Source organism: Capra hircus, chromosome 5 (assembly GCF_001704415.2).
Source record: "Capra hircus breed San Clemente chromosome 5, ASM170441v1, whole genome shotgun sequence".
Lineage (NCBI taxonomy): Eukaryota > Metazoa > Chordata > Mammalia > Artiodactyla > Bovidae > Capra > Capra hircus.
In genome coordinates, this window is record NC_030812.1 from 58,957,862 (window position 1) to 58,983,286 (window position 25,425).

Genomic DNA, 25,425 nt, shown 5'->3' on the forward strand with positions numbered 1-25,425 from the left:
AAAGTAGCTTCTTCGGAATTTTTCAGGTTATGTGTGAAGTTTCATGTATGTGGTAGGTTGTTATAGCAACAGCCCCAAATCATATGCCCTCATGTGTTTCTCTCCCAAACTGATGTGGGCTTGACACGTGACTTGCTTTGGCCAACTGCACATTAGCAAATGTGGCACAAAAGGAGCTTGAAAAGCCCTTGCGCTTTCAGTTTTTCTCTCTGGCTGCCCTAAGAGCAGGTAAAGAAGCCCAGGTGAGCTCACCTGGATGAAAATCATGATGCCTCCAGCTCTTCTGGGCTCCTCAGTGGGAAAGAGAGAGAAAGAATGTCTACCAAATCAATCACATTGTCTAAAGACACTTTGTACCATGTGAACATTCAATGACAAAAATCTTACGCAAATGTAATCAACTGCAATTAGAATAACCTTTCCCTGGTGAGGTGATATACATTGTTATAAAAATCTAAGAATACAGCAATGACATATGACAGTAAGACTTAGTTTATTCCACATTTACCTTGAAATTCCCTTGAGGGCACAGTTACAGAGCTGTATAGAAAACTCAATAATGAAGGGCCCCAGAGGACCAGCCCTGGCAACCAGCACACCCCGCAGCAAAGCGACAAACAGCCATCAAACCACTGGGTTTACTTGCTCCACTGCAACTTGTGGATAAGAATGAATAAACTTCATTCCTATGTCCACGTTTCAGCAAAGAACAGCATCAAGAACCACCTTTCGGTCTACAGGTTCCTCAGCACATTTTGGTTTGTACCTTTCTCTCCACCTTTCCTGTGGACAGGTTGCAATTAGAAAAAACTGCTGTGAAATACACGTTGGACCCATTTTAGGCTGTCATCAGGTAGGAAAGCGGGCAAGCATGTCTGCCCTTTCCTCGACCAACTGCAGTCGTTAGAGCCAAGGTTTCGCTGCACTTGGAAAGTGCTTTGCTCCTGTTTGCACAGAAAGGTGCAGAGTCATAGCGTCAGGGAGTCAAGAAGTCATTAGATCCATCCTTCATTTGGACAGTTACATTTAAGCCTTCCCAAGAGGTCCTTTATCTTCTTCAGTGGGGAGGGAACAGACTGGGTAACATCCTGAGGCCCATCTGATGTCTGTCAACAGGGCCTTGTTTTAATGATTACCATCACAGAGAGGGGGTTGATTAACTTCTAAACATCAAATTCCTTACCTGTGAAATGAGGAGGCTTCTTAAGCTAGGTTATTACAAGAACACGAACAAAGTACTAACACGTAATAAGGCAGCAATAACACTAACCTCCAACTACAGTTAAAGCATCTGAATCCTTCTTTGATATGCATAGTGACATTTGATAAATATGAAACAGTTCATTGAGAACCACTCTAATAGCAATCTTTCTGTTCATTCCTTAACTCCTTGACGCAGAATCTCTTGTTGACCAATTGACTCTTCTTTACTGCAATTCAACTAATAAAAAGCAGCTTGAGAACAAGTTATGACTTTAAAAGTATTGCTTATGAAAACATATTAAGGAACATTCATCATATCATGGCTTAGTATAATCCACCAAAGTTAACTAGAACTTGTCAAAGCAAAAACAAAAAGAACAACCAAAAACCAAAACAAAAGAAAGATTCACGGAAGTCTAATGTTTTTGGAAAAGAATGCCATCAATCTGTTTCAAGATTTGAGTTCATCTAATGCCAAGAGTCAAACATCCACACAATTGTGGTTACTATTCTCACCCTTAAGAATGAGTGACCTGTAGATATCATTAAGAAATAATTAAAGTCCTATAACCTGGAAACACCGTTTACATCTCTAACTCAGGTCAACAAGAACACAGTACTAGATTTAGTAAATGTAATATTATCACCAGCCTAACCAGAGCAGGCATTATAAGACCCAAACTGTATAATAAATTGATCCACCTGAGAAAGTTCTCAGGTCTCTCCTTCAGCATAGTACTATTTGTTGTCAAATTAAGTGCTATCTAATCTGCTAATTCATGACAAAAAGCATTAAAGATCCTCAGACTCTGGGATGTTGCTAGATTTCCTGTGCAGAAATTCCAGTGAAAATGCTGTTGGAGAAACAGGTCTTGATTCTGGAATATGCTCCATTCTATATTTTTCAATGTATGGTGCAGCTACTTCCCAAACCTGAGATGCAAGGACAGAGCAAAGTATTGACAACATTGTTTTCACATGCATTAAACAACTTCATCTGAAGTCAAAGCATTATCTCTACCTGACTAGATACATAGCAGCTGTTTGCTTGCTTTCATCATAAGCCATTTGACACTTGACCTGTCAATTCGTTTTTGGTTGCTTTAACAGCTTTTGAAATACAAAGTTCAAAATGTTTCTAAAGTGACATTAAGGTTTTCAGCTGTTTGCTCTTCTAAAACAAAACAAGCCAGTGAACACACAAAACCTAAAGGATTCAGTGTGGGTGGAATTAAGGAAAGTTACTCAAGGGTGGAACTGTGTGTTTTCTGAGGCAAGCCTTTAATGATAAGAGGCAGTTGGTCTCCTCTTTGCCCCAGTTCCACACCACATGCCCTCTGTTCTTTGGACCCTTGTTCCTCAGAGCATGGCCCCTGCACCAGCAGCATCACCTGGGACGAGTCAGAATGTCAGCCCTACTGCAGACCTGCTGAATCTGAATCTGCATCTTAACAAGATCCCTGGGAAATCCACGTGCTCTTTACAGTTCGAGAAGCACAGCTTCATAGCCTTATTCAGGGTTTACCTCTACCCACCAACCTATTCCCTTTCAAGCATAACACCTTCTCAGATGAAGATCCAGTTTTCAGTTTATATTATAGCTGCTTTTTATTCAGTTGCCCCTGATAGGAAAGGAGTATTTCCTATTCGTTTGTATTACCTTAGAAAATGTATTCTTTCAAAAGTGACCCCAGGGACTGTAGCCTGCCAGGCTCCTCTGTCCATGGAATTTTCCAGGCAAGAATACTGGAGTGGGACCTCCTTGAAGAGATACTTGAAAATACTGGAGCTAACCTCCTTGAAAAGATATCTTCACTGCCATGTTCACTCCAGTGTTATTTACAAGAGCCAAGGCAAGGAAGCACCTAAGTGTTCACCATCAAATGAATGGATAAAGAAACTGTCACTCACTCACACACACACACACACACACACACACACAGTGGAATATTATTCAGCCATAAGAAAGAAGGAGCTGTTGCCATTTACAACAACACAGATGGGCCTTGCGGTCATCATAAGTGAAATGTCAGACAAATATCATATGATCTCACTTGTATGTGGAATCTAAAAAAAATAAAATACAGGGAAGAGGTTGGTGTTACCAGAAGCAGAGGGTGGAGGAGTGGGTAAGGAAATGATTTGACAGTAGTCAGAAGGTACAAACTTCTGCTTATAAAATAAATAAATCCTGGAGATGCAATGTACAGCTTGGTGACTATAGTTAATAATACTGTATTGTATATTTGAAATTTGCTAAAAGAATAGATCTTAAGAAGTTCCTATCACAAGAAAAAAAATAACTGTGTGGTAATGGAGGTTAACTAACTGTAGTAACCATTTTGCAATAGATAGATCAAATCATGTTGTACACTAATATAATGATGTATGTCAAGCATATTTCAATTGAAAAAAGGCTGAGCTCTCACCTACCTCTCTTCTAGCACCAAAACTGGCAGCAAGCAAGGGAATTCCCCCTCAAAGGGTATGGGGAACACTTGCAAATGACAGGAGTGAAGGTCAAAGGAAAAAACTTCTCAAGAGCAGAGCAATAGTTCCAAAGGAAGTCAAGCAACTCTAACGGACATGATAGCTACAAATTACTGCAGAAGGTTTAAAGAACTTTAAAAATATATTTTAAAAATGAGTCCGCATTCTAGGCATCTGTCCCAGTTAGACAAGTCTGTAGTCAATGAAACCAGAGGGAAGAAGCGATGAAGAGAACCCGTATCTCACCCAGCATGACAGGGAGGACACACCAGCGCAGGAGGTAGACCCAGAGCCCTAAAGTTTGTTTTCCCTTCAGGTCTGTGCAGTTGCTGGACCAGGTGGGGGCAGCATTACAGGAAAAGAGTGTACTTTCAAATAAAAGAGAACCTTCTTGGTGAGGAGAAATCTATGAACTTTCATCTTATTTTCTCCCCATGAATACTTGTCCCAAAATTCTATTTAAAATTCATTTCAGCTCCTAATCCTTAGACAGTCAATGTTTGGATGCAACATGGGGCACTTGAGAGTCTGTCAAATAGCTTCTTAGTGGCCTTAAAAGTTGCATGAATATCTTTTGGTTCACTTCCAAGAAACACCCAGGAAACAGAAGAATAAGAGAATGTTTCTTCTCTACTCCCCACTTCCACCCTGCTTCCCCTTGTGGTAGGGTGATTTAGTCACGAAGTTATCTCTTGACTCTTGTAACCCCATGGACTGTAGCCCACCAGGCTCCTCTTTCCACAGGATTTCCAGGCAAGAATACTGGAATGGGTTGCCATTTCCTTCTCCAGGAGAATATTCCCAACCCAGGGATCGAACATGGGTCTTCTGTATTGCAGGCAGATTCTTCACCAACTGAGCCACTGGGTAACCCATGCTCCCTCTTAAAGACCCCAAACTAAACAACAAGCCAGGCAGCCCGCTTACCTTCTGCTCTACGAGCAGCCTGTGTGCTGCCTCGATGTCTGGGGCCATGAAGCGATCTTTTATCCAGGGCCTGCAGAGAAAGCATGTCACACCATCAGCCAACGTTAACCGCTGCCAGGGTCCACAGGTGTGAAACGGTGTCACTTTCCAGGGATCTGTTTGGTTTTACCTCACAACAGAGCGCACCAGGTCATAGACCTTCTCCAGTGGAGTGGTGGTTTTCAAGGGGCGGAGGAACTCTATGCCCTGGCAGGCTGCAAGAAGCTCAATGGCCAGCACTGAAACAAGAAGGATGAGGGGATGGCTGGTTAGAGTGTGACTCCAAGCTTGAGGGGTATAAAGCCCACGCAAGCTGCCAGCCAACTAACGGATAGTTGGTTCTCAGTCTATCGGTAGAATGAAGCTCCCTTGGTATTTGTATACCATTTAAAATCTACTTTCCTAACCCCTCAGCTGCATCTTTAATGCTGAGAAGGGGAGGACTACCCAGGTAAATCAGCTTTCTCCTTCTCCCTTCAGCTGATCAAGATGGATAACCTCTGTTTCCTATTTCCACCCTTGTGTAAATTTCCATTTGTCTTCAGTCTTGCTGTTCCCTATGCCCTGAAATACCTGGCACATACACCTTCATCAAAAGACTGAAGGAGTCAGTGAATGAGCAGATAAATCTTTGGTTGCCAAGGAACTGTTTCTCTAATGTCTATTTTAAACCTTCAATTTCAAAGGCTCCCAACAAGACTACATAGGGAGGATGAGAGAGTGATGGATAAAGGGTGCAAGGTTTCTTTCTGGAATGATGAAAATACTATAAAGTTGACTGTAGTGTCGACTCACAACTCTGAGTATATTCACGACTCTACTAAAACCCACTGAACTGTACAATTTAGATGGGTGAATTGTATAGTATATGAATTATACCTCAATAGAGCTGTTGCGCCCCAACCCCGAAAAAAGGATACTCAACTCTCTTACATTTATTTTAAAATAATGCTGTTTTGTCAGTCAGTTGCTTCCCATACAGTTGCAAAGACTGAGGAATTTACAGAACAATGCCTAAAGGAAGGCAGTTTCTCTTTAAGAAGCAAACAAGCGGTGGTTAAGAAGGCTGGAATACTTTGACCCAACATTGCCCCACCTATGAACTATCTGTGTCCAAAAATGCTGCAGCTAAATCTTGTCAAGTCTTTAGAACCAACTGCAACCCACAAGAAATGGGACAGAACAAACGTACCACCACAAGCATGCTCACAGGTAAATCAAGAATGTTGGTCTCTCAGAAAACTTAAGCTGGTTTTCAAACTAGTCAATGACATGAATTTTTTTTAAAAAAAGGGGGAGGAGGAGGAACTGTTGTAAATGAAAAGGAGCTTAAAACTTTGACCACTAAATTTAAAGAATGGGTCTTGAATCTTGGTTCGAACAAACACTGGAAAGACATTGAAATAATTGGGAAAAGTTGAATACGTACTCAATGATACCAAGCCTTATTGTTGATTTTTGTTGGATGTGATAATGGCAGTGGGTAAGAAAGCAAACGTTTGTATTTGAGAGAGAAAGTGTGCAGGAAGAAAACACGATGACAGGGATCTGCTTGAAAACGACTGAGAACTTTTTTTAAGAAATGAAGTATAATGTATTAACTGTTGAATCAGAGTGAGGTGTATATGAAGGTTTATGGTACTAATCTCTCCACTTCTGAATGTTTTAAAATTATTTCATTTTTTTAAAAAAAGCCAATTGATGAACTGGCTTAGCCAGAAGGTGTGGATTCTTAATCTTCAGCCAGCATCAAAATCACCTAGAGGGCTTGTTAAGTCCAGATGTTCTATTCTGAGAGTCTAGGAGTCAGCAAGGCTGGGGCAGGCCCTGGGTTCCCAGGTGATACTGATGTTCTGATGGGGATTCCATTCGGAGGACTATTGGCATAGCGGTCATCAGTGAGGCCTGCATTCCAGCTGGCTGGGGTTACCTTGCTCCACATGCTCAATGACCCTGAGGGCCTTCCTTGCTGCCCATCCTCCCATGGAGACGTGATCCTCCGTGGCAGCGCTGGTGGAGAGAGAATCCACGGACGAGGGGTGGCACAGAGCCTTGTTCTCAGAAACTGCAAGAGACCAGAAACTAAGTTAGGAACATATTTTTGTTCCTAATAGAAAAATGTGCCAAAATGACACCCAAAGCGCTCCTCAGTGTGGGACACCCTCTCCAGGAGTTCTTGGTCATTATCAAAGCACTAGATGTTACAAAGTTACTTTGGGAAAAGGAAGTCATGTGGGGTTTTTTTTCCCCCCGAAGTAAGAAGGACTCTTAAAATTGTAGGGAGTTCTGAGATAAGACTGAGAAGGGAACCCTCATATTACAAAGCAAAGTTGAAAACACTGTAAGCATTTGGCATGCTAGGAAGACTAAGGGAAAAAAGAAGTGATGGTCATTTCCAGGACTTGGAGGAGAATCTGGTTCTGTCAGCAGATGAGGTGGGATTAAGATTCCGGCATGGCATTTGCAGGTTGAGGCTGGACCCACAGACCTTGAGCAAGAAGATTTAAAATTAAAACTATCCAATGATGACATAAGTGGCTGTACTCAGTTTAAGAAAGGGCTCGACGATGGCTGGGGATGTCTTGGAGATGTGGGGGGAAGTCTAGAGTTTGGCCTAAGTTGCTGTCTTTCAAACTTTATTGTGCACGAATCACTCTGCCTTGTTTAAGTGCAAATGTTGTGTTTCAGGTGGGGCCTGAAATTCTGCTGTTCTAACAAATTCCCAGGTGATGGCTGTATTTTGCCAGTGGACTATAACTTAAGTAGCAAGGACCTAGGTTACAGAGTTCCTTCTCCCCAGCTTCACAAGCGTTTTTCCCCCACCTTTCTTTTTGACCTATGAGAGCAGCTTTGAGTCCTTTTCTATGCTATAGGTTGTCCGGGAATAATCAAGTATAAACTACAGTGATTCACTCACCCTATTTTGCCCAGAACTTTCAGGTTTCAGCACTGCAGTGTGAATCACCTGGTTTGGTGGAGCTTATTTAGAAAGGTAACTTACAAGTGGCCAGAAAAAAAAGAAAACCACCAGTTTAATTATAATGAGAGCAAGCCAAGCAACTTCAAACACCTAGGGCAGCTAAACACATTCAAAGGAGACTCCCCAACTTCACAACATTCTCTAAAAATCAATGACCACCCCACCATGTTAATGTGGGGGCTTCCCAGGTGGCACTAGTGGTAAAGAACCTGCCCGCCAATGCAGGATACATAAGAGATGCAGGTTCAATCCCCGGATCGGGAAGATTCCCTGGAGGATGGCATAGCAACCCACCCCAGTGTTCTTGCCTGGAGAATCCCATGGACAGAAAAGCCTGGTGGGCTGCAGTCCATAGGATCTCAAAAAGTTGGACATGACCAAAGCAACTTAGCATGCACGCGTATTAATGTAAGAAGTCACTGCCTTTTAAAGAGATTTTTTTAGTAAGGAAGTAAGTGAGCAGATAGAAGATACTGGACAGAAGATGAATTCAGTGGCTCTTTGTTAGCTGCGTTGAGTCTAAGTGTGAGACTTAACTGAAGAAGTGGTTATTATAAACTCCATAACTAATGTTTAGTGCTTACGGTATGCCAGACATAGTTCCAAGGCTTTCCATGCATTAATTCATTTACTCCTCACAACAGCCCTATTAGGTAGGTTTTTCACCCCCATTTTACACAGGAGTAAACTAAGGGTCAACAGGATTAAGAGACTTGTTCTATATCAAACTGCTGATAAATGGATGGAGACAGGATTCAGACCCAGAGGCCATTCTCTTATTGAACTGCCATGCTATCCTGCCTGTTGGGTAGGCTTGCCAGAAAAAAACTGCAGATGCTTAGTTAAATTTGAATTTCAGATAAAAAAAATAATTTTTAGTAACAAATAATGTGCTGAAAAATTCAAATTTAACTTCATTAAATGTATATTAAGTGCATCCTCCATTTCTGTTTGTTAAATTTGGCAATAATGTAAGATTAAGTATTGATCAAAATGAAATCCTCATTAATTGAAGTCTGAGCATAGATTTGGGAGCCAAAACTCATGGGTTTGAACTCTGCTTTACTTCTTAGTAGCTGTGCAATATTGGGTAGGTTCTTTACCTTCTTGGATCTTCAAATATCCATCTGTGAAAGAGGAAATAATAGTACCTGCCTCTTGGTATTTTTTGACAATTAAGGGAGTAAATATAAGTAAAGCCCTTCACACTTCCTTTGTGCCAGGTCCTGTTCTGATGTTATTTCTCTGTCCCTTACAATCTTGAATCAGAAATCTGCTATTTTCCAGCTCAATTTTCATAGAGGGCATTTTGCTTCTTATAAGCATTTTTGTGTGTTTAATCACATCCTTATGTTTTTAGTGGAAGTTTCACCAGTAGCTATAAACATCTTTGTCTTTTTCCTTCTGATATTCTTCAAATTGAGATTAGGGGGAAAGCCACAAAAAGGAAGTTCAATGTGATGTCACATTGCTTCCTACAGAGAAATCATGAAAACCTCCCTATTTACAACCTCATTAGTGTATTATTACATTTCAGTATAATGTTGCTTAGGTTATATTTTATATTTTTTCTCGAAACATGCTTTTGTATTGAGAGAGGTAGGATGCACATAGAGGTGGTGGAAAAGTTAGATTTCATTGAAAGACAGAATGTGATACTTTCAGGTAATGGAAAGACCCATAGATGGATGGACTTGGATTCTGGTCAAAAGGCAGGGTCCTTACCCAGGGCTGCAGCGGTGCAGTGGGCTATCATGAATCCAGAATTCAGACCACCTTCAGCCACCAGGAAGGCAGGCAGCTCGCTGAGGGAGGGGTTGCAGAGCCTTTCAATTCTTCTTTCACTAATTGCAGCAAGTTCATGGACACCAATGGCCAAATAGTCCAGGGCCTGAAAGAGTGTCTCAATTAGGTTGGCCTAGAGAATCCCAGGGATGAGGGAGCCTGGTGGGCTGCCATCTATGGGGTCGCACAGAGTCGGACATGACTGAAGCAACTTAGCAGCAGCAGCAGCATATTGGGATATGGGCTTCCCAGGTGGCGCTAGTGGTAAAGAACCCGCTGCCAATGCAGGAGACGTAAGAGATGCAGGTTTGATTTCTCGGTCGGGAAGATCCCCAGATGAAGGAAATGGCAACCCACTCCAGTATTCTTGGCTGGAGAATTCCATGGACAGAGGAGCCTGGCAGGGTACAGTCCATGGGGCTGCAAATAGTTGGACATGACTGAGTGAGTGACTAATGCTTTCACTCATATTGGGATATGCTTTCAGGGTCAGGAGCAATTCTAAAAAGCTTACTTTGGCTGGATATTCACCATGGAAGTTTCCTCCAGAAATAGTCTCTCCCCTGCTGGCAAAGACCATCTTTTAAAATCAGTTAAGGCTTCTGAATAACACTTGCTGAAAACTTGGAGCGTAAGTCTCTCCCTAATCGCTCATTTTTAACATTGAGGTGGCAGCCCTTGTATAAAGGCAGGGTGGAGACAAGGAGAGTCTTTGCACAAGTATGTGTTGACATACAGGGACACAAAGGTAAACAAAACAAAACAGAACACAGCCTGAAGCAAGCATGTCAGAGAAGCCGCGCTGAACAGGTCTAGTGAGAAACCTCACACAGCTGCTGTCTGCCAACCCAGGCTGTGCACGGCTCTCAGGGCTGCTCATCAGCACTTCCTCCAATGTTAAGAACTGAGGCAGACGTGAGGGAGAAGAAATAGATTCCTAAGGGGCTGGGTGGTCTTTAAAGGCAGTGCTGTCTCTGTGATGACTTTGCCAGTATGACTCCTGACTGATCACATCAAATTATAAGGAACTAAGTCAACACAGAACATTTTGTAGCAAAAACAAGGTGGCGCTGAGAAACCCCTACTGTGAAGGAAAGGAGGGCTCCATCCCTAAGAGATGGAGGCCTTCTTACACTTCTCTGTACAAACATGGGAACACGGCTTTGAGTAAAGTGGCACTAGTGGTAAAGAACCGGCCTTCCAATGCAGGCGACATGAGAGATGTGGGTTCTTCATGGATCGGGAAGATCCCCTGGAGGAGGGCATGGCAACCCTCTCCAGTATTCTTGCCTGGAGAGTCCCATGGACAGCCTCGTGGGCTATAATCCACTGGGTCGCAAAGAGTCAGACGCAACTGAAGTGACTTAGCACTCACTCACCATGTCAGAAATAAACTCAGGATGGGGAAAGTCATAACTCTGATCAATACTTAGGTAAATGTTAAAAGGCTTCTGTGTAGTACACCAAAGTATCACTGAACCCCAGAAAGGCTTCTATAAATGCCATGCTACTCAGGGTCTCCACAATCACACTTGTGATATAGGTCTTCATCCTTCTACCAACAACCTCAGCAATGGGTTTTAGGGCAAATGCCTTTGTGAAATCCTTCAGCTGATGCTGGAAATACCCCGTGTAATCTTTCATCCATCAGTTTTGGAAGCACAGTATGTTAGACTCCAAACCTGAGGCAAGGTTCACAGACCTGTCTCTGCCACTTATCAGCTCAGATCTACAGCTAGTAGAGGCATTTAACCTCAGAGCCCAGACATTTAGTCTATGAAATGGAGAACCAGAGAGGTTATACAATTTTAAGATCTTCATCAGATCTTAAAACTACCAGCTGAAATTCTATAATTACAGCTTCAGTTCAGTTCAGTTCAGTTGCTCAGTCATGTCTGACTCTTTGCGATCCCATGAATCGCAGCACGCCAGGCCTCCCTGTCCATCACCAACTCCCGGAGTTCAAAAGATACAGGGTTATCTGTTGCACTGTTAATTTCCGTGGTTATGATGTTCTTCACAAATGCTATTGTGTCATTCGCCACACCATGGACCTAAAAGACAATATCAAGTGAGTTAATTCATGGAAGACACTGAGTCTGGTGCCTGTCACATAGTCTGATATTCTTATTAGAACAGTAAGGACGTTTAAACTGGAATTTATTCTTACTGTAGAGCTAATATGTCAGTCATTCCCCACAGACATTTTTCAGTCTAGCTGAACTAGAACTGAACTTGCTGAGAAGAAGGAAAAGAGCATAAAATGAAATGAAAATAAAAAATTAAGTGTCATTAAATCATTTTCATTTAATTTATTCTATGGAGGATTCTTCAGTACACTATGGCTTGGAACTTGGTACAACCTGAAATACTGTCTCACTCTTGACATGAGGTTAGCTCCTTATCCTACTAATTTCTATTTGCAAATGAATTATAACATCTGCAATACACGTTGCCTCACTATAGTTTAAAGTTAAGACTCACAGGTTCATTTATAATGGTTTATGTCTGCCTATTAAGTGCAGATAGATCTAATCATGGATATGCCCTTGAATTGTGGTTGGATTTTCCCAATATATCCCTGGCAGATCTAATAGGGAGAACCAGTAAAACTCCATTGACTGGTTAGGATGATATTATTAATAAGAATTTTTTAGAATTTTTTAAACTTAGGTCACTAAACCTAAACAACAAGCTGTCTGTTGAACATCTCTATAGGGGGGTTGACAAAGTAATTCAAAGGAAAACAAGCAACTTACCACATAGAACAGAAATGTCATAATAATTGGACAAATGGGGGTATATATGATATACATCATTTTTAATAGAGGCTGTAAAGAAATCTGGATTACCATTAACATTACACAACTTCCTGACACCTTCCTCTCTTTCTATCCGTATCTCAAATTGGGAGAAAAAATAGAAACTTGTTGGGTTTTTTATCTACCTGTGGACAGCAGCGCAAGGTGTAAGCATCTTGAACACGGTCGCAGAACCTGTGACTTTCTATGGAAAAAGTAGAGGGGATGGCAAGGGGCATGTTAGCAATTCTTTGCAATTATTTTCAAAAGCAAATAAGTTCAAATAGGCATGCCCAGACCTGCTATTTCAGATGGGTGGTGATCCGAGTCCAAGAGGGACCGAAACCGAAAAGCAACTTCAACTTGCCCACGATGAGGGCGAACAGCATGAATGTCTAGAATTGATGAAGGAGGAAAAGTCTGAGCAATTCTTATATTGAATGAGCTACCATCACTGACACAGGACCGTCCACTGTGCTGACCTGGTCCTGCAAAGCCCCAGGGGTCCTTAACCATCGCTCAGAATTAGAAACTTAACTTCAAAAGCAAGATTTTCCATATTGACTTTATTCTTTCTGCGTTAAATATCTGAATGCAAACTATGAGTTGAGCCCATAGGGAACTCAACTCAAGACAGTGGGCCTACCCTGAAAAGATTTAGGCTCATGACAGAAGGGAGCTCAGTGGCCTAATTTAATTAAGTCATTTTTAGACAGGTGTTTTTTTTTTTTTTTTGGTCCTACTACATATAAGAGTGGAGAGTCCTTCAAAGTCTAGAAAAGCTATCACTTGCACAATTTTTCTCTTCCGATTTTCTAACGGGCACTAGCTGTAATTCCACACCGATTCTCAAATCCTGCCAACAGATCGATCCTTAAGACAACAAGTAGTTTGATGGGAATCAGAGCTGGTGGTCTGGGGCAGGTCAGTTAACTCTCTGGGTCAATATTTGTCTGTGAAACATGGTCGTTTCAAGGATCAAGTGTGGCGTAACCGAGACGACGCTGCAGCAGTCCTGCGAATGCACAGGCGCTTGGATTTTCTTCTTCCCCACCATCTACCCCCCCAACTCCTGGGTCCAAAGACCTTGACCATCCCATCCCACCCCCCGCCCAGCTCTGGCTGAATGAATAGCAAGCAAACAGCAGAACCATGCTGACCAGTATCGAAGGCTTTGGTGGTGCCCTTGAGCACCTCGAGGGTCAAGGCCGCCACTATGTCAGCTTGCCGAGCGATGGCGCTGGCTCTCTCCACAGCCTCACAGCCAAGGGAGGTGATCATTTGTGTCCCGTTGATGAGCGCCAGACCCTTCGGGTGATGCAAGAGACATTTCCTAATGCTTTTTGTTGTAACAAGCACTTCTTTTGCTTTCCTATGATGAAAATTTGCCTTCAGCTGAATGATGTTGATTCATGGTTTCTAAAGTGCAGGGCAGTGATGCTTAAGTACTCAAGGATGAGTGCCATCGTATAAAATTTGGCAAACAGAAGAGCTGTGAATAGTTTCCCTGTCATGAAGCAGCAGTGGAGTTCCAATGTAGACAGCATATAAAACCTTTAGCTCTTCATTATGCTATATTTCTTCAAGTTCTCGTCATTACAGATAAGACACCTTGAAAAATTTCTGATCTGAGGCTCTTAACTTAGAGCATCCTAAGTGATGTTGGTTTACAGTATCATTCAGGGATCCTTAGAGATCCTGATTAGACATTTAAGTTCTCCTGCAAAAGAATCCCTGAGCATCTCTGTACTGGAGAGGCTTTTCAGTAAATAAGGGAGAGCCCTTTCTTCAGTGACCAACTTAAGCAAACATGGAGGCTATGTTTAAGAAACCAGTGAGGCTGATATTAAGACTAAAAGCACATAATGATTTGTTAAAAGGAACAAATTTTCCTTGAGTCTCTTACCTCTTTTGGTTTCAAAACAATTGGCTTCAATCCATGAGCTGCGAGGACCTGTAGAATGATTTAAACAGTGACAATGGGAATCAAATGAAATACCAGCATATTTCTAACTTCATGGAGAATCTAATAAAATAAGCTCAAAGGTCTGTCTTCTAAAAGATTCAGTTCAGTCACTCAGTCATGTCTGACTCTGCGACCCCATGAATCGCAGCACGCCAGGCCTCCCTGTCCATCACCAACTCCCGGAGTTCACCCAAACTCATGTCCATCGAGTCAGTGATGCCATCCAGCCATCTCATCCTCTGCCGTCCCCTTCTGCTCCTGCCCCTAATCCCTCCCAGCATCAGGGTCTTTTCCAATGAGTCAACTCTTCACATGAGGTGGCCAAAGTACTGGAGTTTCAGCTTCAGCATCAGTCCTTCCAAAGAACACCCAGGACTGGTCTCTTTAGAATGGACTGGTTGGATCTCCTTGCAGTCCAAGGGACTTTCAAGAGTCTTCTCCAACACCACAGTTCAAAAGCATCAATTCCTCAGTGCTCAGCTTTCTTCACAGTCCAACTCTCACATCCATACATGACCACTGGAAAAACCATAGCCTTGACTAGACGGACCTTTGTTGGCAAAGTAATGTCTCTGCTTTTAAATATTCTGTCTAGGTTGGTCATAACTTTCCAAGGAGTAAGCATCTTTTAATTTCATGGCTGCAATCACCATCTGCAGTGATTTTGGAGCCCCCCAAAATAAAGTCTCTCACTGTTTCCACTGTTTCCCCGTCTATTTCCCATGAAGTGATGGGACCAGATGCCATGATCTTAGCTTTCTGAATGGTGAGCTTTAAGCCAACTTTTTCACTCTCTACTTTCACTTTCATCAAGAGGCTTTTTAGTTCTTCTTCACTTTCTGCCATAAGGGTGGTGTCATCTGCATATCCGAGGTTATTGATATTTCTCCCAGCAATCTTGATTCCAGCTTGTGCTTCTTCCAGCCCATCATTTCTCATGTTGTACTCTGTATAGAAGTTAAATAAGCAGGGTGACAATATACAGCCTTGACGTACTCCTTTTCCTATTTGGAGCCAGTCTGTTGTTCCATGTCCAGTTCTAACTGTTGCCTCCTGACCTGCATACAGGTTTCTCAGGAGGCAGGTCAGGTGGTCTGGTATTCCCATCTCTTGAAGAATTTTCCACAGTTTATTGTGATCCACACAGTCAAAGCCTTTGGCATAGTCAATAAAGCAGAAATAGATGTTTCTCTGGAACTCTCTTGCTTTTTCCATTTTGCTCTATTTGTCTTCTCTGATCTATTCTCTAGTTCTGTGCTTTAGTCTGCAAGCAGACTTAGCTTTCGAATGACTTTTGTACCTGAAATTATCAGAGGCTAGTGTATGCAAACAGAGAAGGCAATGGCACCCCACTCCAGTACTCTTGCCTGGAAAATCCCATGGGCGGAGGAGCCTGGTAGGCTGCAGTCCATGGGGTCGCTAAGAGTCAGATATGACTGAGCGACTTCACTTTCACACATTGGAGAAGGAAATGGCAACTAACTCCAGTGTTCTTGCCTGGAGAATCCCAGGGACGGGGGAGCCTGGTGGGCTGCCGTGTATGGGGTTGCACAGAGTTGGACACGACTGAAGTGACTTGGCGGCAGCAGCAGCAGTGTATACAAAATCAATCCTGAATATTGGGTTCTAGGCCCTTTGCAGTCAGTTTGCACTTTAGTGATTCACTTTTTTTTTTAACTGCTGCTTCTGAGCACATGTGGACATCCAGATGCAGATGCTCCAAGGCTTGGCTCCTGACTCTGCCCACACTCCCTGACCTCCAGGGCTTGACCTAAAGTCCTCCACGCTCCTCCTACTTATCTGAACAGCAGCAGAACCTCACACTATCAGAGCAGGGCTTCTCACTTGTATGGCATATGTGTGAGCACCAGTGAAGAGGGGGGTGTATGGCCTAAGAGATAGACAGAAAATCCTCAGAGGAAATGGGCAGAATTATCTTTAGCTGAAATAAAAGAAGTGAAAGCAGTCACTAGGCTAAGATTCCTCTAGGGAAGAAGAACAGCAGGGAAGAAGGAAGACAGAGGTAGCACAATCATTTTCACAGCTTATTAAAATACCAGCCACATGCCTAATTCTGTCCTGGGTGTGAGTCTGAGGGTAGGAAAAATGCAGACAGACAAGTTCAAGGGCAAATGCAGTCATAGGTTAAATACAGTCATAGGCAAATACAGTCATAGCACATTGGTTAAGTGCTCCAGGAGGTAGGAAGTGGTCAAGGTCCAGTGGAAAATAGTCATGTAAGATGCTGAGGGAGCACAACGGAGGGGCAAAAGGGAGTGGGCAGTGGTGGGGTATAGGGAAAAGAAGCAGAAGAGCAGAGAAGGAAGTTTCTAAGAGGTCTCAGCAGAAACAGGAAGAGACAGGTGGACATGACTGGCCCCTCCACCTCGGACACAGCACGCTCCAGCTGCAGGGCACCTCTAGCTTCTGTGATATACAGTGTTGGTGGGGAAGGATTTGGGTGGCTGAGGGGGCAATATGGGAATAATATGGCAAGACTCTTGTAGGCCACTTTCATTTTAAACATTATCCTAAGGACAATGAGAAAAATGACAAGTTTTGGCCAGGACATGATCAGAATTGCTGTGTGAAGGCAGTTGAGGGGGACACTGGCTGTAGAGAAATAATCAAGATTAGTGTGTAAAGAAGGAAGGTGATCTGGAACTCAAACCCTTAGAAGGACCACCTGTTCTCTTAACTTCTTCCTCCTTGGTCCTCTGTCCCTTGATTCCATATTAGGCGACCTCCCAGCAAAAGGTCAGAGATGACACTTCAAACAATTATTTGGGCTGCTCTGACAACCCAGGGACCAAACCCACATCTTCCACGTTACTGGCAGATTCTTTACCATCTGAGCCAGCAGGAAAGCCTCAATGAATGTGTAGATGAATAAAGAAAATAGTAAGGCTTTGTCAAACCCAGGCCCTTCTGACTGACCACCAGGATGAGAGCTTGGGTGTGGGGGGATGTGGAGTCTCCTTTCCAGGGGCCTTATATCAGGGCCATGATCCACAGCTCTGTGCCCACTAGACCAGCAACTAGCTAAACCTCCAACAATGTGTGACCTCCTGGATAGGCACTGGGAGTGTATTAGGTGCAGAAGAAATTCCTGCAGTGAACACTAGCAACTTTACCTTTTTACCAAGGTGATCGCCAAGTCCAGGAGGCTGACGGTTGTATAGGGAAGCTAAGAGCATCGCTTAGTTGGACGCCTGTAGTGCACTAAGGCGCTTTCCTGGTGGCTCAGGTGGTAAAGAATCTACCTGCAGTGTGGGAGACCTGGGTTTGATCCCTGGTTTGGGAAGATCCCCTACAGGAGGGCATGGCACCCACTCCAGTACTCTTGTCTGGAGAACCCCCATGGACAGAGGAGCCTGGCAGGTTATACGCCATGGAGTCACAAAGAGTCAGACATGACTGAGTGACTAAGCACACGCACGCACACACACACGCACACGCACACGCACACACACACAACTAAGGCTGGGCTCCTGACTCAGTCTATACTTCTAAGCTTCAGTTATCACAGCCATAGAGTGGGAATGCTTTGTCATCAGGCTGCTGAAAGGATGAAGTGCTAGAAAACACGGAAGTCTACCTGGTGTCCATCCTGGGGAAATGACTGCCATGGAAGCTATTATTAGTCTTACGTATTTAGCATCAGCCCAGCCGCTCTTTGGAGACCACATCTTTCCTTCTCCAATCAGCCCAAGAGCAAGATGAGAGAGTGGGGCAAGGTCTCCACTGGCACCAACAGTTCCTTTCTCTGGAACATATGGCAGGCAGGAGGCTGGGAGAAAAGGAGACACTGGTTACTTCAAGAGTACTTCATTCTAGCCAGCCTCGCTTTGACACTGAGACCAACCTATCCCAAAGGATCTAGTATCACAAATGGCACAGACACCCAGGGAAAGACAATTCCTTAAGCACAGGTAATGCTTAAGGAACCTGGCTGAGCTGCTGTAGAAAGAAAGAGGCGAGGGAGAGAAAGAAGATAGGAAGGCAGACCCTCCTGGGAGCAAAGCCTTCTCCATAAGCCACTTTAAGTTTAGACTCTATTCTAAGAACATTGGGAAGTATGACAGGTTTTGGCCAGGATATGGTCCGATATGCTGTGTGAAGGGGTTGGGAGAACACTATCCATGAAGATTAAGATCAGACTGCCTGCAAGAAAGGTGATCTGGAACCTGTACCCCGCAGTGATCGTCTCTTCCTTCTTCCTTCTCTGCCCCTGGGTCCTCTGCCCCTTTGTTTACTGTTGCTGCACGTGTCACATCTTGTCTCCACACTGGAATTTTCCCAGGAAGCAAGCCCCAAAGGGTCGGATTGCTTTTTCTCTTATCACTAGACCGCCACGTGATCACAAGCACGTCTTTTGTCTCTGTATTTCTGTTCTACCTTTGGAAGAGGCTGAATTTCAGTTATTCTTAAGTCTGGCGACCCCACCACTTGGGGAGCATGAAGAGTTCAGATCCCCAGGTGCCGCCAGAAGCACTGAACTGGTCTTTGGGATGGACATCCAGGAATCACTGTGTTTCCCAGATGATCTGAATAACTTCTCTAACCACGTTTGAGCACCACTGAATCGAGGGTTCTCTCCAGTTCTGAACTTAAGGCCACACTTAAGGGGCTTGTTCTGATTTTAAACATGCTGAATGCTAAATGAAGGGTGATAGAGAAGGATGAAAGTTCACAGGAATAAGAGTCTCTGCCCCTGCCCGCCCCTCACCTTCTGCCCCCATATAGCTATCTTCCTTCTTGCCAAGCCCACTTCCCACTCATCATCATTAGTTTATGTCTTCTTATCTCACCAATATCTCACCACCCTGTCAATCAAGTCTGCCTGTGGTACCCACCCACCCTGCATGGAGGGTCTTTTGGGGATCCATTGCATTACCATTAAATACTTCGATAACTTGTTTGAGAGTCTCCAGGGAAATGCCGCTGTATCCTTTGGCTAAGACATTGATCCTTAAAGCCAAGAGCATCCGGCATCTCTCAGGGATTAGTGGTTTCCCAACGCCTACAAAACAGAGCTGATGTTTTCTTTAGAGAAACAAAATAAACAAAATCCTCCTCCTCCCAGCCACCTCCATCTCAAATTGCTCTCCACATCTTGGTTCAGGTAGTTGCACTGCCTTCCCTTCTGATTGTCCCACTTCCTCAGTCTCATTCCAGACAAATGTGAGACTCCAGTCTTGCCTCCCCAGTTCTCTTCCTTGGAAGCTTCAGTGAGTCTGTGCCCTCCCCAACACCCCTGGAATGGTGTCCAGTCTTCTCACACAAGGTCTCTTGCAGTCTGATGGGAGGCAGTTCTTGACAGTCTCCCTTCTCACCACATCCATATCCACTCGTCCCTGAGTTCCAGTGTAATTTTGTCTCTTGACTGCACCATTCTTTTGGCATGACTGTATTCATGCTCCTCATCCTAGTTCTATCCCTCCATCTAGCCCATTCATTTTTCTGAGAGTCAGTTGAAAGGATATCATGTCTGATGCTCTTCTTCCCTCCTTGGCAGCAGAAATGGCACCTACTCTTTGGAATGTGCTAGCTGCCAGTTCTATCCTTCCATCTAGCCCATTCATTTTTCTGAGAGTCAGTTGAAAGGATATCATGTCTGATGCTCTTCTTCCCTCCTTGGCAGCAGAAATGGCACCTACTCTTTGGAATGTGCTAGCTGCTGGTGGCTGATACAGGATGCCTGATACTGCTGCATGGCCACCCCTAGGCATCCCTGCAGGGTTCCAGCCCCGCCCCTCCCCTTGGCTCCTCCCACCTCCTGCCCCCTTATGTAAACCAACATGGTACAGTCTGCCCTTAGCACTTGTGGATTCCTTATCTGTGAATTCAACCAACAACGGAGACTGGCTGAATCATTCAACCTGCAGATGTAAGAACCTAGAGGTACTGAGGGCTGACTGCACTTCATTCATCAAATCAAACAAAACCTAGGCGGCACTGGACGTTTGGAATGAGTTACCTGAAGAATGTGAACGGACTAGGTTGAACTGGAGCTCCCTAGAAGAGAAAGTGAAGAAACCCCTCTCAGATACCTCACCGTGAAAATGTCCCCTCAGCTGGGAAAATGAAGGGAAAATAGTCAAATCTTTGGAGGGACAGAATAAGGCATGATAGAGCAATGGAAGAAACCAGCAAGTCTGTATTCTCTACGTCAGCTCATGTGTGAGTTAACCTGAGCCTCACCCTCCTCTGTAAATTGGAGCAAGTATTAATTATTTCCATTGTTGTGTAAATTGGAGCAAGTATTAATTATTTCCATTGTTGAAAGGAGTCTCTAAGACAAGAGTTTGTGTGTGTTTGGTGGGGAGTGAATCAAATTTATGTGAATTTGTGTGTCTTTGGTGGGGAATGAATCAAACTTACTCAAGTTTACTGACGGGAATTACAGTTCTGGCAAATTTCCCAAAACCCGTAGTAATGCCGTAAACAACTAGAATAAAAAACAGACGTCGTACAATTGGATGCGTGCTGCATTTTTTAAGTCTGTAAAAACAAATATGTAACACAAAGAGAAAAAGATACCAGTTTTTTCTTCCACGATTCTGTCTATGACTTCCCTGGATTTTTGCACCCTCTTTTCAGCAGTGGGGGTAAGCTGGGAAGGAATTGGGCAGAGCTGAACATGTTGCAGACTTCCATGGGCAGCAAGAAAGGTTAGGACATCACCCCCTCTATTCAGCATACCTTGATTTTGTAGTGTCCCTTGCCCAAGCTGACCAGGTCCTCTGTGGTCAGACCGTCCCCATCTAAGGCGATGTACTACACAAAAAGAAGGGGATCTCCGTGAGCAGGAACAGCTTAGTTGCTCAAACACAAGAGCAGGGAAGCATCGAGCAGAATCAAGATGTGGCGCTTCAGAGATTTTATCGCTACTATGAAACATGAATATGGTAGTTGAAAAGACAGCTTGCTGAAGAGGAGGTTAAGGAAGAAAAATTAGAAATGGAAAAGCAGGACTTCATGGTGGTCCAGAGGTTAGGAATCCACCTGCTAGTGCAGGGGACAAAGGCTCGGTCCCTGGTCTGGGAAGATTCCACATGCCATAGGGCAACCAAGCCCATGTGCCCAGAGCCGTGCTCTGCAACATGGGAAGCCACCGCAGTGAGAAGCCCCTCTCACTGCAACTAGAGAAAGCCCTGTGCAGCAGTGAAGACCCAGCACAGCCAAAATAAATAGGTTAGAAATAATAAATGGAAAAGCAAAATGTCTTTCCCTATTACACAGAGCTGGATAATGCCCTATCCCCATGGGTTATGTTTTGCTCATGAATTTTGCGAGCCCTCCCCCACTTACATGAGGAGGTGGGGGACTTAATTTTCTTAACAGAAAGGAAGTGGTTTGAAACTTACCTTCTCGGGTTCCCGGTATTTGCTGTATCTGAAGTCAGGTAAAGGATAATACTGGGGAATATGGAAAAGCCCGCAGCCCCATCACTGGTGGGAGGGGCCCCCAGAGCAGACCAAGGAGCTTGCAGGAAAGGATACAAGTAAACTCCTTCTGGCTGCGAGGGAATGAAGTCGGGAGACATAGCATCTCCTTCTATAACTGAAACAAGAGTGCAAGAGATACTTTTTCGAATCACAACCCAGAGTCACATTTGGCATTACCGGTAAACCAAGAAAAGAGCTCTTCAATTGCCTTCAAGTTCTATAGAAATAACTGCTTTAAAACAACTTCAGATGCTTTCAGAGAGCAAAAATTCAGAGATGTAGACATGCATGAAAAGGTTTAAGTGAAAGTTCAAGATTCAGTCTCCACTTCCATTGCCGTCATCAGCTTTGTTTTAAATCTATTGCTTCATTATATTATACTTTTAATATTTAGAATTTGCGATGCATTTAATAGATTTAATATTTAAACCTATTTGTCTTAGTGTTTGACAGTTTTGTTAAACAACATTGATTTAACTTGGTTTTAAAATGATGCTACTGGCCTCCTGTCTGGCAGGTTCTTTGAAAAGGGACTTTGAAAATGATCCGGTAAGCAAAGGGCTTTAGCCCTGCAGTCTCGAGTTCTGATCTAGTCTTTCCTATTAGTAAGTAACTCTCCTCCTTCCTGAGTCTGCTAACTCATTGTAAAAGGTAGATAAGAATACTGCCTTCCTCACAAGGGTGTTTGAGAGTTTAAGATGCTCAGGCAGCACGCATTTTCCCCAGAGTAGATCCCCTGGAGGAAGGCATGGCAACCCACTTCAGTATTCGTGTCTGGAGAATCCTATAGACAGAGGAAACTGGCCGGCTACAGTCCATGGGGTCCCAAAGAGCCGGACACGACTGAGTGATTGAGCACACACCGCCTATACACAGGAAGGACAGGGACCGTCTCTCCCTGCAGTGCCCAGCTACATGCTTCGCGGCCCCTTCCCTCCAGCCACTCACCCACTTCCACGAACTCATTGTCCTCCAGGGCCACGTCCAGTGGGTCCTCATTGTCCAGCAGGCCCAGGCCTTTGCAGCGGCGGACGAGGAAGCGGGCGTCGTCCACCGAGGCGAAGCCACCGTTGTCGGGCTTGTTCTTGATGTACCGTCGCACGGCCTCCCGGCCCAGCCAGCCCACCGTGAGCTGCGCGTCCTGGCAGGGCACGGCCAGCCACTCTCCGCGAACGTGCACCGTGTACCGAGGCATGGCTCCTCCGCCTGACAGTCCCCGGGCGAGCGGGGAGAGCTTTATTGGGAGTGACTGCCGAGGTGTGGTCGACAGACCTAGGATGGACTTTCAAACATGCTGCCTTTCTTGCCCTGACTCATTCGCGCAGGGGACAAATATTTATTGTGGGCCCCACAGTGTCCATTTGAGATTTTGCCGCTGAGCGAGGAGCAAGAGTGAGGGTTGCCGCTGCCAGCTACCTGCCCTCCGCGTCTGCTACTGGACAGGCCTGGGGTCTCCAGCCTGGGCCCTGCTGGCACTTGTGGGCCCTGCTGCTGACCTCTCTCTGCAGGGGCTATGATTCCTCCCTCCCCTGGTTTCTGTGTGCCTTCATTACGGGCAGCTTATAAACACCATGTTCCTGTCTTTATCTGGAATTACTCAACTGTAAAATGCTCTCCACACCAGGAAGTGTCGCAATCCTCATCCATTTGTTTATCCCCCGAATACCTGTTGAGTAACTCTACCCTTTCCATGACTAAGGTTTCCTGAAGCTGTCCCTCTAGAGATCATTTTCACAACTAAAGGTCATCATCTGGGTGATAAACCACCGTCACCTGGAAGTGAACAGCTCAGACAGCCATAGGTGGCGTGCGGCTCCACCACTTATCATCCTGGAGCAGTAAGTTATTGACCAGCCTGTGTTTCCTCATCCAAAAGCAAAGGGACTGATTTCCTCACTGCAGTGTTTGTAGTATCTGTGCCTTGTATGTGCTAGGTCACTGTGGTTGTGTCTGACTCTTTGTGGCCCCATGGAGCCTACCAGGCTCCTCTGTCCATGGGATTCTTCAGGCAAGAGTACTGCGGTGCATTGCCATTTCCTACGCCAGGGGATCTTCCCAACCCAGGGATCGAACCTGGGTCTCACATTTCCTGTATTGTCCGGCCGGTTCTTTACCACCAGTGCCACTTGGAAATCCCTCAGCTCAGTTCAGTCGCTCAGTCATGTCCAACTCTTTGCGACCCCGTGAATCGCAGCACGCCAGGCCTCCCTGTCCATCACCAACTCCTGGAGTTCACTCAGACTCACATCCATCGAGCCCGTGATGCCATCCAGCCATCTCATCCTCTGTCATCCCCTTCTCCTGCCCCCAATCCCTCCCAGCATCAGAGTCTTTTCCAATGAGTCAACTCTTCGCATGAAGTGGCCAAAGTACTGGAGTTTCAGCTTCAACATCAGTCCTTCCAAAGAAATCCCAGGGCTGATCTCCTTCAGAATGGACTGGTTGGATCTCCTTGCAGTCCAAGGGACTCTCAAGAGTCTTCTCCAACACCACAGTTCAAAAGCATCAATTCTTTGGCACTCAGCTCTCTTCACAGTCCAATTCTCACATCCATACATGACCACTGGAAAAACCATAGCCTTGACTAGACGGACTTTGTTGGCAAAGTAATGCCTCTGATTTTCAACATGCTATCTAGGTTGCTCATAACTTTTCTTCCAAGGAGTAAGTGTCTTTTAATTTCATGGCTGCAGTCACCATCTGCAGTGATTTTGGAGCCCCCCAAAAAATAAAGTCTGACACTGTTTCTCCATCTATTTCCCATGAAGTGATGGGACCAGATGCCTTGATCTTAGCTTTCTGAATGGTGAGCTTTAAGCCAACTTTTTCACTCTCTACTTTCACTTTCATCAAGAGGCTTTTTAGTTCCTCTTCACTTTCTGCCATAAGGGTGGTGTCATCTGCATATCTGAGGTTATTGATATTTCTCCTGGCATTCTTGATTCCAGCTTGTGCTTCTTCCAGCCCATCATTTCTCATGATGTACTCTGCATAGAAATTAAATAAGCAGGGTGACAATATACAGCCTTGATGTAGTCCTTTTCCTATTTGGAACCAGTCTGTTGTTCCATGTCCAGTTCTAACTGTTGCTTCCTGACCTGCATACGGGTTTCTTAAGAGGCAGGTCAGGTGGTCTGGTATTCCCCTCTCTTGAAGAATTTTCCACAGTTTATTGTGATGCACACAGTCAAAGGATTTGGCATAGTCAATAAAGCAGAACTCTCTTGCTTTTTCCGTGATCCAGCAGATGTTGGTTATTTGATCTCTGTTTCCTCTGCCTTTTTTAAAACCAGCTTGAACTATGGAAGTTCACGGTTCACATATTGCTGAAGCCTGGCTTGGAGAATTTTGAGCATTACTTTACTAGCATGTGAGATGAGTGCAATTGTGCAATAGTTTGAGCATTCTTTGGCATTGCCTTTCTTTGGGATTGGAATGAAAACTGACCTTTTCCAATCCTGTGGCCACTGCTGAGTTTTCCAAATTTGCTAGCATATTGAGTGCAGCACTTCCACAGCATCATCTTTCAGGATTTGAAATAGCTCAACTGGAATTCCATCACCTCCACTAGCTTTGTTCGTAGTGATGCTTTCTAAGGCCCACTTGACTTCACATTCCAGGATGTCTGGTTCTAGGTGAGTGATCACACCATCGTGATTATCTTGGTCTTGAAGATCTTTTTTGTATAGTTCTTCTGTGTATTCTTGCCACCTCTTCTTAATATCTTCTGCTTCTGTTAGGTCCATACCATTTCTGTCCTTTATCGAGCCCATCTTTGCATGA

The 25,425-nt window shown here is 44.4% G+C and overlaps 1 protein-coding gene across 1 annotated transcript; it reads right to left on the bottom strand.

Moving 5' to 3' along the window:
* On the bottom strand, positions 475–23,179 carry HAL (histidine ammonia-lyase). Its single transcript, XM_005680470.3, has 20 exons — positions 22,591–23,179; positions 21,697–21,757; positions 21,562–21,589; positions 20,897–20,971; positions 20,735–20,807; positions 20,576–20,642; positions 20,172–20,209; positions 19,089–19,214; positions 17,842–17,981; positions 14,132–14,179; positions 13,386–13,533; positions 12,525–12,620; positions 12,372–12,430; positions 11,398–11,478; positions 9,939–10,004; positions 9,365–9,530; positions 6,590–6,724; positions 4,790–4,898; positions 4,621–4,690; positions 475–2,136 (listed from the first exon to the last, which is right to left on the bottom strand). The coding sequence occupies exons 1-20, from the start codon at positions 22,835–22,837 to the stop codon at positions 1,996–1,998; spliced, it is 1,974 nt and encodes a 657-aa protein (XP_005680527.1). The 5' UTR covers positions 22,838–23,179; the 3' UTR covers positions 475–1,995.